We start from the raw sequence: 19,121 nt of genomic DNA, 5'->3' as shown, positions 1-19,121 counted from the left end.
TAGAGAGGTCAACTTCAGCAACATAGTGGGACCCTGTCTCAAAATAACAGTCAAAAGACAAAAAGGCTGGGAACACAGCTCAGGGGTTCAGCACCCCTGGGCCAGTTTCCCAGTATCACACACACACACACACACACACACACACACACACAAAGTTCTTTTGCTTTTGTTTTTTTAAATAAAAAGAGCTCTGGTTAGGGTTTAGATGCGAGGTGTTCCCCAACAGTTCATTTGTGAGACAAATTCTCAGAGGTTTAATGATTAGATTATGGGAGGGTAACCTCACCGGTGGATTAATTCACGGACACAGGTTACCTGGGCAGCAGCTGTGGGCAGGTAGGGTGTGGCTGGAGGAAGGGGGTCCCTGGGCCTTTGGGGTTTCTTCCTCCTTGGTGGGAGGGGCTCTCCCTCTGCTTCCCAGGTGCCATGTCCTGGGCTCCTGTCCTCCGCCACCCTCTCTGCCACAGTGTTCCACCTTATCTCTGGCTCAGAGCTGTGGAGTCCGCCGACTGTGGACGAACCTCTGAAATCATGCGCCAAAATAAACCTTCCCCTTTACTTGTTCTGGTCAGATCTTTTGGTCACAGTGACCAAAACAGCTCCCAACTCGGACAATCCATCCGCGAATGAGGTAATGATGGCCGAAGACCAGCAAAGCCCAAGCCACGGAAATGGTCATCACTGTTATCATTATCGCCTTTTTAAAAAGAGAGGGATACCGAGGCTGGACTTGCAAAGTGACCAAGAATTCTGGCTTGTCCAAGACTGGGGGGACTCCCAGGGTGCAGGACTCTCAGTGCTAAACCCGGTGATGGTCAGGCATCAACGTGACGCCAGTCTTCATCCAAATGAAGCTGTCCCCACTCACTCACGTTTCTCATCTGTTCGAGTGGGAGTGGCACAGGGTTGCTGCTGGGATAAAACAAGCAAGTAGCCCATCAAAGTCCTGACGCTCACCCGGAGCTCCATACACAATGCTGTTAACCACCACGGCTCCACTGGGTCACGGCAAGAGACACCCAAGGATTTGAGGTCCACGATCTGATTCTGAGCTACCAAGGAACATTAAACTGTGAACATTGTTCCTGATGTGCACCATCAGCCACGTGGAGCGTGCATTATGATGTCAGGCATCAAATAGGGAGAGGGCCCCCACCACAATACTTCATGCCACTGTAAAAGCACACATTGTTGTGGTGTTCACACTAGCCATTAAACTCATAGAATTGATCTACAAATTATGAAAGATTAACCATAGTTTCAGGACAAAGTACAAATATTATTCAGGATATTGTTGAGGTATTTTAATGGTCAGAGGCAGGAAAGCAGAAGCAGGGTAGAGGGGCAAAGGCTGAGATCCAACGAGGAAAATTAAGAGCTGGCATCCCATAGACACGGAACAAACGTCTGCTCATGTCAAACGAGAGGATTCTGGAGAAGTGACTGGGAGCCACACTGGTGAGGTCTTGAAATGTCACATTCGAGAGTCTGCGGTTCACCCACTGGCACTGGTCACGGCCACTAAAGAGACCTGCTTTAGGGAGACAGCCGTGGTGGCAATGATGGTGAAATTTGAAAGGAGGACCAGTTGGAAGACTTCTGTACTTGTGCAAAGCAGAGGAGGCTTAAGGTGGAACTAGGCAGAGGACCCACAGGAACTATCCTGAGGTGCCATCAACATGAATTGGCAATAATAAAGCCACCACGTGTTAACTGCCTCCAGGAGGCCCAGACTCTGTGCTCCCTTCCCGAGAACCCAGCAGCATTGGTCTTAATATACTAATTTTACAGATAAAAACGCAAAATATGTTCAGAAAACATGTGATTTTTCCCAAAGTCACACAGCTCAGCAATGGCCATGCTGGGGTCTGTGGCAGAGCAGTGGGATTCCCAAGTCCAGGAGCAAAGGTCAAGGGGTAGTGCGGGTTTCTGCCTGGGTACTTTCTTAGATGATGCCCTTGGCTGCAGGTGACTTCAAACACCATCTCTGTGTCTTGATTTCCAAGTGTGTATCTCATGTCCGACCAAGGTCCAGACCCCACCTCCCCCACAAGCCTGTCTTCTTTGTGGATGCCCACAAAGTCTGACAGCACAGTAACCAATGTGACCTTGACCAAGGGCATCCTGGGGAGGAGCCGTAATGCAGACAGCACCTGCAGGAAGCAGAGACTGGCTGCTGGCTGGCTCACAGGCAGAACTCCCAGGTGACTGTCAGGGCCACAGCGTTGGCTGTAGGCACAGGCTTCATCAAAACCCAGGGAGGTGCAGAGGGCTAGTCGTTCATTCATTCCCTTAACAAGGAGTTACCGCACGCCCACCCTATGCCAGGCACTCAGTGATACAGTGGCTACTGCCTTCAGTGAGTGGACAGACTGGGTACATTTGTGTCATTTACATCTGAGTAGGGAAGTCAGATGATAAGCAAATAAGTTAACTAAATAAAAAATACCTAAGATGGTGGAAAATTAACAAGAAAAGGGATTAAGGAGTGCCTTGGGAAGAGGGAGGCTGCAACTCCTAATGGAGTGGTCAGGAAGGACTGTCAGAGAAGCCTGGTCCCCACTGCCCATCACTGATGAGTCCTCCCAATGTCTGCGTTTTGCTGTTGATTCTCTTGAGGGGCGAGTCCTGGAACTGAACAGCTGATTGCCAAACCCCAAGGCCCACGCCCACCCCCTTACCTCCTCTGAGGGTGGGAAGAGGGAGAACTGGCCCTTTAACCTCAGAGATTCAGTGGCTACTGCCTTCAAAGAAGACGCAGAAATAAGGGATTCTCCCAAAGGAGGAGGGAATCTGGGCTCTAGACCACCAACAAGTCCCAGCAATAGATGCGATCAGTAAGAGAGCGCCTTGCAGCTACCAAAGGGCGCACAGAACTGGAGGGCCGTGCCTCGAGAATCTCAAACAGGTTTCCAGAGGCAGGGAAGGGAAGGGGAGCCAGTGAAGGAGAGCAGAAAGGACCAGGAGGGAGCAGAGCCTGAAAGCCCACGGAGAGTTCAGAGGCAAGTGGTGACTGTACAAGAGCAGTCTGGAGAGGTTCCAAGCAGAGCCGGACTGTGACTGAGAAGGAACTAACGGTGGGTGGAGTCTCAAGTCGGACAGAGCAGCTGCTGAGCCCTAGCCAAGCCCTGCTCCCGTGGTTGTTAATGGGACGCTGTGTCTCCACCTCCCTTGCACTGGAACTTCCCAACAGCTTGCGGAAAAGGTCTTATTCCCACTTGGAAATACATGAAAACTGATTCCATACCCAGGGTCAGGGGAGATTCTCTTTTCCAGGAATACATGTTGTCCGTAGATATCAAAATGCATTTCCTGGCCCAGAAATTGCTCTTTAAAGAAACTGAGGCAAAAGAAATCGCCAGAAGTATGCACGCAGACTTTCCTGCACAGTTGTACCCCGTAGTGGGAAAGAATAGGGGTTCACCCTGGCCAGGAAGAGACCTGCAGCCACTGCTAAGCCCATCTTCGGAATGAAACACTCAAGAAAGGAAAGGGATTCTCTGCCTCTGGACAGTGCAGACGACAGTACAGAGAGTATGACTCCATTGTGTGTGTGTGTGTGTGAACTTCTTGGTTTATTTTCCCCTATATTTTCCAAAATTTCTACAATAAACAAAGACAACTTTTATAATGAGACTTAAAAGAAGGTGCTTGTTTGTGGTCCAACAGGCCTATCTGGGAAAGGAGGCCGGGATTCTCCTAATTCTCCAACCTGCCTTCCACCGCCCCGCGGTTTTTCTTTGTGCCACAGTCAGCAGGGGAATAAGATCTCCCTCGATGACGCAGCAGTTTTGCGGTTTGCTGACTTTGTGGGGTGCGAGGGGTTGAACCCAGGAGTGCTAAGCACTGAGCCAAAGTCCCAGTTCTTTTTGTATTTTATTTTGAGACAGGGTCTTGCTAAATTGCTGAGGCTGGTCTCCAACTTGCGATCCTCCTGCCTCAGCCTCCCCAGCCGCTGAGACCACAGGCCTGCGCCACGCACCCAGCCCCTCTCTGGCGTCCAACCTTCAACTAGAGCAAGCCCTCTAACCCTCGCCGGCACCCTGAACACAAGCTCTCGCTCGGGGAGGAGAAAGCACACAAAGCTGGAACCGCGGAGCGGCAGGGCAGGCGCTCGGGGCCCTCGAGTCCTCCCGGACGTGCGCGCCGGACTCGGGAGCCCGGCCGGGGGGGACAGGCTCGGGCCCGCCTCCCCGAGGTCGCGCCAGCTCCCGCGCACGCGCCCTGCGTCCCCGGGCGTCCCGCGGGTGGCCGGCGCCGAGCTACGGTGGCCCTGCGGGGCGAAACCACGGACGCGCCACCGCTCTGCACACCCGACCCGCGAAGACGGCGCGCGGAGCAGCGGGCCGCGAAGGCGCGGGGAACCGAGCGGACGCACGGACGTAGGACGGAGGGGCCGTCCGTGGGCAGCCAGGGGCAGGAGGGAGCCCCGCCGCTGGGTCCAGACCGGGGGCGTGGTCGCGGGGCGGAGCCTGCTCGAGGCCCCGCCCCTCGCCCCGCCCGGCGCAGCCGAGAGCCGGAGCCGCGCCCTGACGCGCTGCGCAGCTCGGGTCTGCACCAGAGCTCCGGAGGTGACCCAGGTGAGTGCCGCACCTGGGGCTGCGGGAGGCCGGCCCTCGGGACACTTGGGGGTCTGCACTGGGCGCAGCCTGCGTCCCCGCCGCTGGGGCTGAGCCGGGCCCTCCGCCCGCTTCCTTACCAGATCTGAGCTCCGCATCCCATGCCTTTTGCTCTCCACCCCCTGATCCCTCCCTGATGGAGTGCTTTGGAGCATCCCAGCGACGCCCGGCCTCTAAGTCAGGGGGAGTCTCAAGGTCAACCCTTCCCCGGCTCCGTCGTTTCCTCGCCGGCTCTCCTCGGCCGTGCAGCCTTCTGGAGCCCCCTCCCACCTGGCCAAATCAGCTCTGGTACCGAAGGGCGAGCGCAGCACCGCAGAGGAGCTGGCCGTGAGGCCTGAGCGGTAGCGCTGGTTTCTAAAGGGCCTGCGAGCGCGGCGCCAGCCCGAGGTGTTGCTAGGAGCCTTCGGGGACATCCTCCAGGGAATTGTCTTCTGTCCGACTCTGGAACATTTGTGTTGGAACCTGTAGGTGGGTCATTTCCTACCGCTGCCCTAGAGCAGGAGACCCCTCTAGGTGGGTGGGGGATCTGCATTCCTCTCCTTTGAAGTTCAGAAACGTGCCCTGCTTAATTGGTGCCACCGCCCCGGGAGGCCGGGAGCCACAGAGGTGGGGCGCTGGGAGGGACTGGAGACTAGTTCATGAGTCATTGCCTGAAGTTGTGGCTTCTGCTAATACTTTCCCTGGGAGTCACGAATTTACGAATAGCCTGGGAGACAGTGAGGGTGGGAAGGGAGAAGAAAAGCAGACAGCAGGACAGAGGGGGTGAAGGAGTACTGGGCCCTGGGACTTAGTCCCCTAGCCCAGGGTGAAGGGCGCTTCTGGCCGTGTACTCTGTGGGCCTAGGTGTGGTTTGCAGAATTGCTGCAGATTTGGGGGTGGGAGCTGGAGCGAGGTGTCTTGGGAAGTCTGCAGGTCACCTGGCGCCTTCTGGAAAGCACCCAAGGTTTTTAGTCAGAGTTACAGGCATGTTTTACTTTAGTGAACTTAGACATGCAACAATGTTATCTCTCTCAGAATTAAGAATGTTTATACATACAGAAGTTAAATAAGGAATTAAACATTCCAGAATCCAAACAAATACTTTCACCCCTGGGAAGACATTTTGTTAAGCTTCCCTCCTGACACAATGTTACAGAAATAGAAAACTTTGTCAAGTGATTTTTTTTTCTTTTACCAATGTTACTATATATAAAATGACAGTGATACTGTGACCAGCATAGAAACTGCACTCCAGGGGCTTCTGTAGATTAGGGAACAAAATCAGAGAACGGCAGCCTTCCCCCATATTTGGTTTCCTCCTGCTGGCCTGGAGTTGGAGAAATCGTCCTGAGGGGGACCTCTTCACCTGGAGGTTAGCACTCTACCATTATCCAGAGATGCTGAGAAGCCCCTGGCGGTCTGGGTAAGGGGGTGAGATCAGCAGGAAGAGCAGTTCACTGCATGCGGCACATCTCACTGTACGGAAACGTCCCAGTCCCTATATTTACCCATTCTGACTATTCAGAGCACCATTGCTGGCCACAATTGACCCAGAACCATTTAGCATTCTAAAGCAATATTTGTCTAGAAGAATATGCTGCTACTATTTTTGCAATAGAATTTATTAGTATTATTTATGAGCATGCCATCCTCCTGAACAAGAAGCCAGCAGTTAGCAGGTAGATTATTTCTGTGTAAAACAAAATCTCTTGCAGCACTGACTTCCCTGCCTGCCTGTGGGGAGGAATGCAGCAATGAGGGGACAGAAGAACTGTGCCATCTCCCAGATGCGATTGCAGAAACCTTTCAGGACCTCACAGGTCTCCCTGTTGTCCTCCGAGCACCTCCTAAACTTGACCTGTTCGTTGACTGGAACACGGATTTTAAGATCTTGATGCCTTAGTCCCACTTATTATTTTTTTTTTTAAGAAGTGACATATTCTTCAGAAATGCAAATGATTGGGCCCAAGCTTGTTCCTAGTGGAGTCAGGTGTGAAGATGTGGAGGCTGCAGTAGGCAGGGGCCAGCGGCTAGGCGGGTCCTTCCCTGGGGGGCTGGTACCCCAGCGGGGATGCAGCATCTGCTAAGAATTAACTGCACTCTGCCTGCACTTCTAGTGGGAAAATCCAAGTGTGTCACTGTGACTCATTCAAGACTTCCTCTTGGCTGGAAGTCGCAGCTTAGCGCCCCCCAGGACTCCCGAGTTGTGACAGTTAAGGGAATCCTGATGTCACAATGGAGTGCCAGCTTTGGGCATTCTGCTTCACGCAGACCTGTGCTTTCCCGCCTCTGATCTCTGCTCCTTTTGACACGCCCAGGGCTGACAGACAATAAAATGGAAGTGTCCCTTTCTCAGTCCTTCCCAAGGTTTCCAATGAGAAACATCTCAGGCTTTAATCAGTCATAGGCTTGGAGTTAATTATTAGCTTTCTTCTTATTAATTTATTTGATGCTTAGGAGAGGGTCAGGGGAGGTGGAGATATTTCAAAGAGGTCAGATGTTGTCAGACTTGCTCTTCAACCTCATTGAAAAGCTGTGGAGCATAGACTCTGCAGCCAGGTTGCCAGGGACTGTGGATCCAGGCTGTGCTCGTAATAGCTGTGTGATCTTGAGTTAATTATTTAACCTCTCGGATGCTCAGTTTCTCATCTGCGAAATAGGGGTAGTAATGTATCACAGAGATGCTGTGAGAGGGATCCTTCCCTCCCGCCGCCCAGCGGAGCATCAGTGGGTTTGACCCATCCTGAATAATGTGCTGACTGGTGTCTACAGTAATGGATTTTCCTCCCATGCTTCCTCTGACCTGACCCTTCCCTTCACCCTTTCTGGGTGCACCTGCTGTTGTCCTTACACATGTCCCGACATGTCATTGGCGGTGTCCTTCAGGGCTCTCTTCCCAATCTGTCACGTTCGTTTTATGATCCCATGTCGTCGCCTCTGCACCCACACCTGCCTGGAGTGTCACAGCAGATGGGCGTTGACGCCCTGCATTCCTAGAGTGAGTCCTGGAAACAGTCATTCTGAGGAAATGCTAAAGAAGGTGTTAGGCTGGGACACTGGGGTCAGCGTCCACTGGGTGAAGTGTGTCCTGCACCATGTTGATCCAGTCACCTTCATTTAATGAAATTTGTGATAATGGTGCTTTTTTTTTCTTTTTTTGCCTGCACGTCCTGCAGTCTCTCTCCTCTCCCCCCTGCCCTCTGAGGTTGCACCTTTGACCTTGAGGAGCACCCAGTGGGCTGCCTCTGGGAGCCCATCCCATGGGCGGCTCAGCTAGCCTGGCCCAGGGCTTCTAGGTTAGGTGTCACAGGGCCCTAAGCATGGACACCTGTTGGGGAAACTGTCCTCACGCCTGCAGGGAAGCTGGGTTTCACTCTGTGTTCCCACAAATCCCATGTTCCTGAACCCCTGAAGAGCAGACCTGCTCGCGGGTCCCAGGGGAGACGCGGCTCCCTTCAGCTTGTGTCCCGAGCCCTGTCACAACCCAGCTCCAGAGGCCCAGATGAGGCCACTCCCTGGCCCTGATCCTTCCCTCCCGCCGCCCAGCAGAGCAACAAACAGTCGTCCCCGGTCCCGACGGCTCACCACCAGGCTGGGGTTCCAGCGCCATCTGAACCGGATTCCACAGCCAGGCTGTGGCTGTGTAACTGAGCACATGGGACGGCAGCGTGTTCACCGCCCGAGGGACAGGTCTCCAGCCTCCTCGCTCACAGTCCATGGGAGGTGTTCTGCCCGCCATGCTGATGAGGAACCACAGGGTACGGGGGCGGAGGACCACTGCATGCCCTGCGCCCGCTGTTGGCCTGCCTGCTGGCTGAGGGATGGTGCCTGCTCAGAGGACTGACCGCCCTGGAGAACTGTCTTTGGGATACGCGAAGCCACCGCAGGAGAAGAGTTAGTTTTTCACCAGGTTTTTATTCCTTTTCAGTCTAACAGTCATTTGAAGGTTTGACACTGAAACAGACTCCTTCTGTGTCGTGTGGAAGTGAGCCAGAGCTGCATTTTGAAGCTATAGGGAGAACTGGAGAAATCCCAGGGACAGCCGGCTTCTGGGTCACTTCCCTCCGACTCCTGCATTTCTCTTTGATCTCCACCTGGGCTTGGGAGGGTCAGCTGCCCTACCTGGAGGTCACTTGGAGACCTGTTGCTCTGTAGGCTTGAAGTGGACTGGTGGGCCCCCGAGTCCCCTCAGAGTTTCATGAACCAGCCGGGGTCAGGGACTGGGAGAAGGCCATCTCTCGTGGTCAGCCAGCCCTTGAGTGGCCGTTCCTACGGGGAACTCACAGGGATGTCGACTCTGCCGTGTAAAATAGGTGCCCTACATGAAAACAGTGGGACACAGCACAGGCACCAGACGAGGACACACTGAAACGTGGGGCAGCAGAGGGGATGTGTCCTCGTCCCCTTCCCACAGGTACGTTAGGGTAAGAGACACCGGCTGAAAACCTGTAGCACAGTTTGAGGAGACAAGATCACAAAGGGAGTAGAAGTCACTGGTGTCCACGCTGGTGTCTGTGTGTGGCCCGAAGGCTCCAGTGATGTTTACTACGAGGTCTGTGCCGGAACGGGACTTGTGGGGACAGTTGTTGAGGCAAGTCCCTAAATCCACAAAGCCTGCCTTTTCTTCCGGGTACCACCCGGGCGGTGCCCTGGGAGTTCCTGCTGGGCAGGCAGAGGGACGCGGGTGAAGTGGAGGGTGCCTGGCCTTGGGCAGTGTTCCCACAGGGGAGTTCAGGAAGCCTTGTGGGTTCGCCCTGCTGCGCCCAAAGGAAGCCTGCCCCAGGAGATAAGGCCAGCAGCGGCCCGGGAATTACAGGTCAGGCCCAGCAGAGCCCCAGAAGAGTCAGGTCCCCGGGAGAATCAGCAGATTCCCAGAGGAGCAGCCTCGGCCTCACTGAAACCCCGCGCAACCCTCAGTACTGGGTGAGGGTGACTGGGGTCACACCAGCACTGCCTCCCTATCATCTGGATCCCATCCTTGATGGGCCTTGCCAGGGTGCCTGTGGCTCACGGCCCCATGTGCTGTGGCCTCACTCGAGCTGCTGCCCTGGGTTCCACCCCACGCAGACCTCCAGGCCCCACTGGGCACCGGGCAGCTGCCCCAGGACCTGTGCCCCACCTGGTTTCCTTCCCCCACCTGGAATGTTTGGAAGTAATGAATACTTTGACAGGCGTTAAAAGTTTTAAAATAGAAGTGCTGCTGTTTTCAGTATTCTGCCCTAATAATCAGTTGCTAAAGTGACCTCTCCGCCTCCTTTACATCACGGTGGATGGTGGAAAGCGAAAGCTTCTCCCTAAGATGGGATCCGGCGGGGAAGCTGCTCTTGGTCCTGGTCGACAGCCAGGGCCATCCGTCAGGAGGAGGACACTTCTACTGAAAAAGTGCTTCCTGCTGCAGGGACGCAGCAGGCCTGGCCCTGCCTCGGATCCCGTCCCGCGGGTGAAGTACCCCAACCCCTGCCAGCTCTGGCCTCCCCTGGGCTGCCACCGAGGCTGTGTCCCTCTCCTTTTGCTCTGGGAGTAGCTGCCCAGGACCAGGTGGCAGGACTGTCCTGGACTGAAGCCCACAGAGGGGCCCTCCCCTGCTCCTGGTCGGGGAGGAGCCATCCAGCCTGTAGGTGGGGGGCAAGCCCAGCAGCCTGGTCCAGACACCAAGAGCGTGAACACTGGTGTCCATCCGTGCTCAGCGCCCCCCGTGTAAAGGGGTGAGGGCAGTAACTGCCACACAGGGCGTCTGAGGGCGAGGAGCACTGGCAGGTCTGCTGAGCGCCCGGCGTGTGGGGAGTCCTTACGGACTGTCTCGTACTTGGGCACTGAGCACACATTGTGATGTTCTGTCCCCTTTCACTATTTCTGCCAGGTGGGAGGAAATTCCACGAGAGGCTCCTTGGTGACCCCATTAAATCCTTACGTAGCCTCCCACTTGACGTCAGGAGAAGTTGAGGCACCCCCGATCCTTGGTTTTAGATGGGGTGGGCCCCCAGGTCAGCTCAGCATAATGAGCATGGGGGCCCTTAATCTCCTATTCCTTTGACTGTGGAGAGTCTGGTCTGGTGATGGTGGCCATGACTGTGAGGAGCGGTCCAGGAACCCAGTGGCTGTTACAAGTTAGGCTGCAAAACGAGTCTCAGAAGAAACTGAGCCATCGTACTGCCTGCTCAGCCTTGAGCCCTGCCTGAGCTGAAGGAAGGAACTGGTCTCCGGGGAGCACGGGCGTCGCTGCATCTCGGTGGCTCTGCAGAGGGACCTCGGAGCCCACCATCATGTTCCAGGGACACGACAGGAGAAAGGTGCCCTGGGAGCCTCCGAGAGCTCAGCAGAATGTGATCACCAAGATGAGGCTCTGCTTCTGGTTGAATCAGATAAAGAGAGTCACCACCTATTGTGTCCAAAATAGTGACAGAAATTTGCCACATTAGATGTGGAGCCTGACCCAAATCATCAGCATCACCTAGGAACTTGTTAGAAAGGCACAGTCTTCAGGACACCCCTGGGAGTGGGGTGCATCCAAACAAGGCCCAGGTGATTCGATGCCACCGAGGTTTGAGAAACAGGGATCTAGAAGACAGAGTAGCAGCACTCTATGGTTTCTGTCTTTGTGCAAGTTACTACTAAAAAGAAGAAAGAAAAGAAATAGGAGCCATCGTCCCTGTTCTCTGTGTCAGCGAGTGGCCAGCCACGGGAGAGGTGCCGCAGGGCTGGCCGCAGGCACTGCAGCCGCCCCTCAGTGTTCAGGAGCCTGTGATCTGTAGGAAGCAAAGCTGCAGGAGTCGGAGGCGCAGCCTCTGCACTGTGTCCAGCGCTGGGTAGAGGTCAAGGTCTGACCCTGGTTCCACCTTGAGAACCTTATCTTGTTGCGTCTATAAAAGGGCTGCAGATGGGTGAGAAGAGGTGGTCAGCACGTGGGCACCTCCAGCCAGGCTTCTGGAGGCACACGTCTGTGGGTTCCCCATCTGGAAGCGCCTTGCCCGCAGGACATCCATGCAAACCTGAAGAGAAAGCAGTCTCTTCCTCATGAGCCACGGCGTTTCAGTTATACGGAAACTCCAACAGTCGTCATCAGAGAGCCTGGGTGAGCTCACACAGCCTCAGCAGGTCACCCCGCCACTTCCCCTCAAGTTCTTCAGTTTGATAAGGCTATAAATTCAGCATTGGCGCAGAGGGTCAGGAACAGTCAATTTCAGGGGCTCTCTACATACAAACAGATTCTGCGATGCTGTGTGGGCTTTTGCATTGAATGATGTTGAATTCAGAGACATGACAGAACTTATTAAAGTGGATAAAGTGAAAATTGTAGCCTGTGATGGTAAAATTACTGGCTCCAATACTACAGACTGAATAGAAAAAAGTTGACTTTTTCAGGCCATCTTCTGTTATTATTCATCACTATTTGAAGAGAAGCAAAGAAGAAACTTTAAAAATTTATTCTAGCATTGCATAAATGACTACACTGTACTATCAGAGAATTTCAGCAAAAAGAAGCTTATAACTATTCTCTTACATTACCTTTATTATACAGCGTGAAGAAACATACCTTTTCTTTAATGACACATCAAAAATTTATGCCTTCTTAAGAACATTCTTTAATAAACTCATTTTAAAACTCAAAAAAGGGTGGGGGGGCTGCAGATGACACAGAGCAGGAATGTCATCAACACAGTGCCATCAGCGACATGCATGTGTTCCACAGGATGCTCAGGGCCCACACAGCCCAGGGTGTGGCTGGGGCTGCCTGGGTGGGCACCCTGCACTGGGCTGCCCTCCCCTTCCTTTGCGTGCTGACACACTCAGGCACTCTGGGGGCTGGGGACCTCCACTCCATGCCCTGGAGCCTGAGAAATCAGGGCGGAGCACGTGACTGCTGTCAGGAGGTTAAGGCCTCCTTCCAGGCCTGGCTCCTGGGCAGGGTCTCCCGCAGCTCCAGTAGAGGAGCCCTGCAGGGAGAGCAGGTCCTTTGCTGCCCCGAGCCCTTCCCCTGTCCCCACCCCTGATGGCACAGTCCTCTGCAAACCATCCATGCTGGCCCTAGCTGGGCTCCCCCTTCCTGTCGATCCCCTGCCTTCCAAGGTGCCTCTTGACTCTGCTGTGCGTATACCACCAGCTCATGCTCCACACGTGTACCTTCCTGCAGGGAGCAGAGTGACTTCTGCCAGGAGTGAGCACCTAGCAGACTGCATTTGCAGTTGTGAACATCCGTTTTTAATTCCTGATGAGTCTCTTGCTGCTGGGTGCAGTGGCACACCCGGGAGGAAGCAAGTTCAAGGCCAGTCTCAGCAACTCAGCAAGAAATAAAAAGGGCTGGGGATGTGGCTCACCCTGGGCTCAGTACCCCCCCCCCAAAAAAAAAAAAAGAAAGTCAAAGGACTCAAACACTTTCTGGGGCTAGTTCTGAAGTGGTGATCTGATGGCAGCCTGGTTCCCCGGAGCTGCCAAGCCCATATTCTAGGCAGCTTCATAGGCTGGGGAGCGCAGCCCTGCCTTCAGAGTCCTGGAACGGGCCGTTCAGCTTGCGACTTCAGCTGCAGCTGCACCCGGGCATGTGGTGGGTGTTGCTCTGGTGGCCTCTCGAGCGTCTCCTGGGCCTGTGTGTGTGCGTGGCTGTGAGGCCCGCGCTGACGGGGCCTCGTGTGCATACCCCCTCCACAGAATCACGATGGCCGTCCTGTCCAAGGAGTACGGTTTTGTGCTCCTGACTGGCGCTGCCAGCTTTGTCATGGTGCTTCACCTGGCCATCAACGTTGGCAAGGCCCGCAAGAAGTACAAGGTGGAGGTGAGTGGCCAGCCGGCGCTGGGGGTCCTTGGGACTCACCTTCAGGCACAGGGGAAGGGGGGGCGGCCAGGGACAGCTGGGGGCTGTTTCAGGAGACCCAGCTCCTCAGTGTCAGGAGAGAGGCTGGAGCTGCTGGGAGGCAGTGTCCACTAGTACTGTTGGTCTTCTCTGCAGCAGGACCAGGGCGCAGGTGTGGCAGGGTGTTTCGCTGCAGCCGTGCTGGGCAGACTGTGTCTCCTGAACAGGGCTCCAGGCAGCACTGCGGGACCATGTCTCAAGGGACTGCCTGTTTCCCAAGGGGGAAGGGGGCCACTGTGCCCAGGCTCACTGTCCGGCACAGCAGGGGGTGTGTTAAACACCTCCTTTGGTTCCGGCTCATCTACAAGGGATAATGTCTGAAGTTGTCCCTGATGAGCAATTAGATGTCTGTCTCTGTTTATAGTTGGACTCCCTAATTGGAGCTTCTTTTAAACTTTCCATATCTAGTTTCTTCCATTTCCTCCAGTGGACATTGCATGAAAACTCTCACACTCAATCACACCTGTGTCCCCACTGGGGGAAATCTTAAAGATGTGGTGATGGATGATCTCGGGAGAAGCATCCCCAGGGCGTCTGTAACGCACCCGAGACCTACACTGATGCAGACACCCATGTGAAGCATGAGTCTGTTACGTGCCGCTCCTGTCCCCTGTCCCTGTGCAAGCTTAGCTCTGAGGTGCACTCCTGGAGGGTTAATAGACACATGGAATGTACTTCCGAGATTGGGACTCTGTTGCTGAGAATAGTTAAGTAGAAATCCAGTGGTCGTCCATCAGTAGGTGATGATTAGGAGGCATTATTTTTAAGTTGATCTTAACTCTCAGAACTTCATCTCCCCGTGGCCATGTGTGTTTTTCCCCACAGTACCCTGTCATGTACAGCACAGACCCTGAAAACGGGCACCTCTTCAACTGCATCCAGAGAGCCCACCAGAACACGTGAGTGTGGCCCTGCGGGGTGTCGGAGCCCGGGCAGGGTGGGCATCTGGGCTGGACACCTCCACCCTCAGAGCTTGGTGTTTGCTGAGCGATAGCCATGACCATGGTCATGGGCACTGCATGCCCAGTACTGTTAAGAAATCGTGTGTGAATGGACTGGCCAGGAAGCAGAGTCCAGAGCTCTGCCAACAGCGAGGTTTCTGGAGTCTTTCCAGCAGCAGCTCTGCACCCGTCCACACAGAGCTTGGCCCTCCCTGGCCCAGACAGCGGGGAGAGGAGCCCACTCTGACCTGCAGACCTTCCTTCCGCCCATGTGTTCTGAGTCACCTCTGCTCCTATCCAGCACAGAAGAGGGTGGGGTCTGTGGCTGGGCCTCTCCCTCTTTCAGTGTTCATGTCTACTCTGATTTCTGACCTGAGAACAAGAATGGAAATGTCTCTTGGTTGTGTGTGGCATATTTACACAGGGCATTTTTTTTAAGAGAGAGAGAGAATTTTTTAATATTTATTTTTTAGTTTTAAGTGGACACAACATCTTTATTTTATTTTTATGTGGTGCTGAGGATCGAACCCAGAGCCCTGCACATGCCAGGCAAGCGCGCTGCCACTGAGCCACATCCCCAGCCCCACACAGGGCAATTTTTAAAAGTTATCTCTGTGTCTTCCAGGTTGGAAATGTACCCTCCCTTCCTGTTTTTTCTAGCAGTTGGAGGTGTCTACCACCCGGTAAGTTTCACGGACTTGGGTTTAGCCTCCTTTGCTTCCTTCCCTGGATGAGTCTCAGTGCCCAGGCACCATGCACTTAAAAGAAATTCAACTATTTCTTAAAAGTTCTTTAAAGTACATGGTCTTTCCCCCATTTTTATAGATAGGGAAAAGACTCTTGGACACTATTTAACTTTTATGAGCTCAGCCACCAAATAGAAGAATAAGACTTTGAACTCAAGCCTGATTCTAGGAGGTCTGCGAGTGTGAGCGTTTCCACGTCCACGTTCACCCATGCCCACAGCGAGTTGCCCACCACCCAGGGTATGGCGGTGAAGGACACAGAGCCAGTCTCACTGGGGTGTAGGCAGCCTAAGTGGATTACCTGGCATGCTAGAAGGTGCTAAAAGGTGGTGGTTAGTGCACAGAGCCAAAGCAGGGAGGTAAGAGGGAGCATGGCGGGCTGTCCTGAACAGGCGGTCAGGAAGGAGGGTCTTGCAGAGGTGGCCATGGTGAAGCAGAGCTCAGTGAGGGAGCAGACTCCGTCTTCTCCAGGGTGAGACCAAGGCTGTTCCCCAGGCTGAGCCTGCTTGTGCCCTTTGGGGAGCTGCATGAGGCCCCTGGAGCAGGGAGAGGAGCAGGGATTGGCGGCAGAGCCGCGGTGAGAGCGGACACCGCCGTGGAGGCCTCCACGGCAGCCTGGGCCACACCCCTGCCTCCAGAAGTTGACGTAAACCCAGTTAGTTGCCATTTGGGCTTTGCCTTCCAGGGGTCAGTTTCTCTGAGCTGCGGCCCCACATCCTGGTTCCAGGCCCTCCTAGCCCTCCATCTGGGAACGGCCTGGTTGTCCACGGGTTGCCAGAGGCACTGCTGCAGTGCGTGAGCGGAGGGCCTGTTGTTTCTTATTTTTAAAAGAAACATTAGCTGCTCTTGTGTCTCTTAGGGAGGGTGCGTCTTTCTGGTCCCCATTCCTAGGAAGCGGCTGGACTGGCCGTCTGGACAGCCCTGTCTCTCCAGCATGACCTCACCTGGTGTCCCCTCGGCCCATCCCTGTTCCACGTCCCTAAATCCCACTCCTAGTGCTCAGTTCTTAAGGACGCTCCTAGAGCTGCTCCCCGCACAGCGTCGACCTTGTGACGACCCTGTTTGCCATCATGGAGGTTCCAGTGAGGCCTGGCCCGGCAGAGGCTGAGAGCCTGCGGGCACTGACCTGGGAGGCTGGGCCTTTATCGCAGTGTCCATCCTCCTGCTGATTTTTGACTCTGTCCAAAACCACTCCAACTAACCATGACCCTGACATCATAGGCTGCCACACGGACGGTGCTGGCTGCCAGTCGGAAGGTGCTGAGCGTCTGCCCACACCCTGGGCCCCCTTCTGGTCGGCACCAGATGGAAGGTCCTCGTGCATGGTTTTCTCCCTCCTCCAGGGCACTGGGGGCACGGAGGCCTTCCCTGCAGGGCCCCTGTTCAGGTCATAACCCGAACCCTCTCCCCCTCTCCTGGGAGCCCCGCCCCTCGTGTGCTGCTGCTGTTTCCCCACGGCCCCCTTCCTGTGGTGGCGTCACTGGAGATGACACAGCACGCTGCAGGTGGAGTGCAGGGGACACTGGGGACCACGGGGCTGCCCTCTGGTCAGTCCCTCTCTGGCTCCCCTGGGCCTGCCTGTCCTCCCCTGAGCTGTGGCCCCAGGTTTCCAGGCTGGGATAGTGATTCCTTTGCAAAAGGTTGGTCCTCAGCTGCAGGCCATCAGCAGGTCACAGAAGAACTGAGGTCGCGGGGTGGGGGGATACCCTGGCCACCCAGAGTCATCACGGCCCAGTGCTTCTTGAGCACAAACCCTGACTCTGCTCTCTCGCAGCGGGTGGCTTCTGGCTTGGGCCTGGTCTGGATCATCGGACGAGTTCTCTATGCCTATGGCTACTACACGGGAGGTGAGTACCCGCAGCATCTGCGAGGAAACCGACTGTGGGGGTGAGGGTGGGGGCAGCCTGGGCATGGAACCCAGGACAGAGACAAGCTCTCTACAGTGCCACACCCCAGCCTTATCAGGACCCAAGAAAAGGGGAAGTAGCTGAGTGACTAAGGTGAAAGGCCTCTTCTAATTTTACTAAAATTTTTGAATCATTGGGGGACTGCTTTTTTTTTAAGCGGGGGTCTATGTTGTCTAGGCTGGTCTCAAGTGACCCTCCTGCCTTAGCCCCCTGAGTATCTGACACTAGAGTGCACACCACTGTGCTGGCTACAAACATCTGTGTGTGTGGTGCTGGGGATGGAACTCAGATCCTAGCACGTGCTAGGCAAGTGCTCTGCTACTAAGCTAATCCCCAGCCCCTTTGCAGTTGTATTCTGAAACAGGGCCTAAGTCATTCAGGCCAGCTTTCATCGTGATCCTTCTGCCTCAGACTTCCCAGTCCTGGGACTACGGGTGTGCATCACCATGTCTAGTGCTAAACTTACTTTTAATGATTTTCCATATGCCAGTTGCTATTTTGCATGTTATTTAACTTTATAGCAACTCTGTGTTTGACAGTATCTCATTCTGCAGAAGAAAAACTGAGGCTTAGAAAGAGTGGGACTGTGAGTCACCCAGCTGCTAAGCACAGACATAGGGTGACCGCAGAACCTGCCTCTGCTCTCACACTGCAGGAGGCAGGTGGCCCTCGGGGACCCAGGAGGATGTGGGCTGCACTTACTCTTTAAGAGGGAGATTCTCCCAGAGCCCTGGAGCACAGCTGCTTCCCTCCCGCCACTCTCCTGAGTCCCCTGGCTCCTCTTGCAGCATCTCACAGACCCACAGCCTGGGGCTGGCCGACCTCAGGCCAGGCTGTCCAGGGGATCGTCCCGGATGCCGTCACTGAGTGGCCTGTGGACATCCTGGAAACTCTCTTCTCTTCTTTTTCAGACCCCAGCAAGCGGAATCGCGGTGCAGTGGGCTCCTTCGCGCTCCTTGCCTTGATGGGCACCACCGTGTGCTCTGCGTTCCAGCATCTGGGCTGGGTTAGAGCTGGCTTGGGAGGGGGGTCCAAATGCTGCCACTGAAGAGCTACAGGAACCTAAGGACTCATTCGTCTTGAGTGACTTACCTTCACTTCCAGTTACTTTTTTTTAATATAATAAAAACTTATCTGGCTTCGGCCTCAGACCTCAGCCTCCTGACTTGCCGTTTCTTCTTGAGCCTCTCAACAGGACCAGCCTGTGCTTCCTAGATGAGAAGGGCCCCAGGCATTGAGGATCCCCCTCCCCTGCCAGCAGACTCCTAAGCAGCTTGTAAAGCTGAGGAAAAGTCCGACCGTGGTAATGTTCATAGTCACGCACAGCAGTGAGAAAACAACGAACTCTCTCCCAGCTCCATTAGGACACGTGATCTCATCACTCTGCACTGATAATTAAAGTAAGGTCTTTAGAACCTCTGTTGAAGAGTGCTTCTAGAGCCTGGGGTTGTGTAGAGCACTCACCTAGCTCTGCGAGGCACTGGGTTCCATCCTCAGCACCACATAGAAATAAAGATAGATATTAAGCCAAACTGCAACTAAAAAATATTTTTAAAAAGAGTGCTTCTGTTTGCTCAAGAACAACTGAAGCAATAGACTAGATCTAAGGTGGGACTTAAGAGGGAGAATGTCACCTTACGTGCTGGAGTACAGAGACCTGACTGCATGGGTGCAGCTGACCTAGAGGACGCTGCGAGTGGGCAGAGTGTGACTACTGACCCGAGAACTCACGGGGCCACTGACAGGACACGGCCTCCAGACCCGCTGTCCGGCTCAGGCCACATTCCGAGTGTTGAGAACCTGTGAGGGCTCAGGGAGAGTGTGGACACAGGCCCGACGCTGGGGTCCACGAGATGTCCAGCCCACCGCCCCACTGCTTACGCTTTGGGGCCGAGTTGGTGACCGAGTGCTGTGGTCAGCCTTGGCCTGGTGACCACGTGGGGCCCTTACCACTCAATTAGGCGTTGGACCAGGTCAGTGTGTGCTCTAGTGTCAGTTCCTAAGAAATTTTCACCAGCGAAGAAAAAAATGAGTTTGCCACACTTGGATCTACCCTTTTTTACATTCAACGCTCCTGTGTA

The 19,121-nt window shown here is 54.5% G+C and overlaps 1 protein-coding gene across 2 annotated transcripts; it reads left to right on the top strand.

The window, feature by feature from the left end:
• The first annotated feature begins 4,472 nt into the window (after nucleotides 1–4,472).
• Nucleotides 4,473–18,196, top strand: Mgst3 (microsomal glutathione S-transferase 3). 2 transcript variants are annotated; one of them, XM_026409510.2, is made up of 6 exons: nucleotides 4,473–4,580; nucleotides 13,245–13,368; nucleotides 14,272–14,345; nucleotides 15,013–15,070; nucleotides 16,908–16,980; nucleotides 17,952–18,196. In XM_026409510.2, exons 2-6 carry the CDS (start codon nucleotides 13,252–13,254, stop codon nucleotides 18,086–18,088), a joined length of 459 nt encoding a protein of 152 aa, XP_026265295.2. In that variant the 5' UTR covers nucleotides 4,473–4,580; nucleotides 13,245–13,251; the 3' UTR covers nucleotides 18,089–18,196. The 2 variants fall into 2 exon arrangements, with proteins under 2 accessions (XP_026265295.2, XP_026265296.2); XM_026409511.2 differs by lacking the exon at nucleotides 4,473–4,580 and adding an exon at nucleotides 4,854–5,087.
• The last annotated feature ends 925 nt before the right edge of the window (nucleotides 18,197–19,121 follow it).

This window comes from Urocitellus parryii, chromosome 9 (assembly GCF_045843805.1).
Source record: "Urocitellus parryii isolate mUroPar1 chromosome 9, mUroPar1.hap1, whole genome shotgun sequence".
Taxonomy (NCBI): domain Eukaryota; kingdom Metazoa; phylum Chordata; class Mammalia; order Rodentia; family Sciuridae; genus Urocitellus; species Urocitellus parryii.
This window is presented reverse-complemented; position numbering and strand designations above follow the sequence as displayed.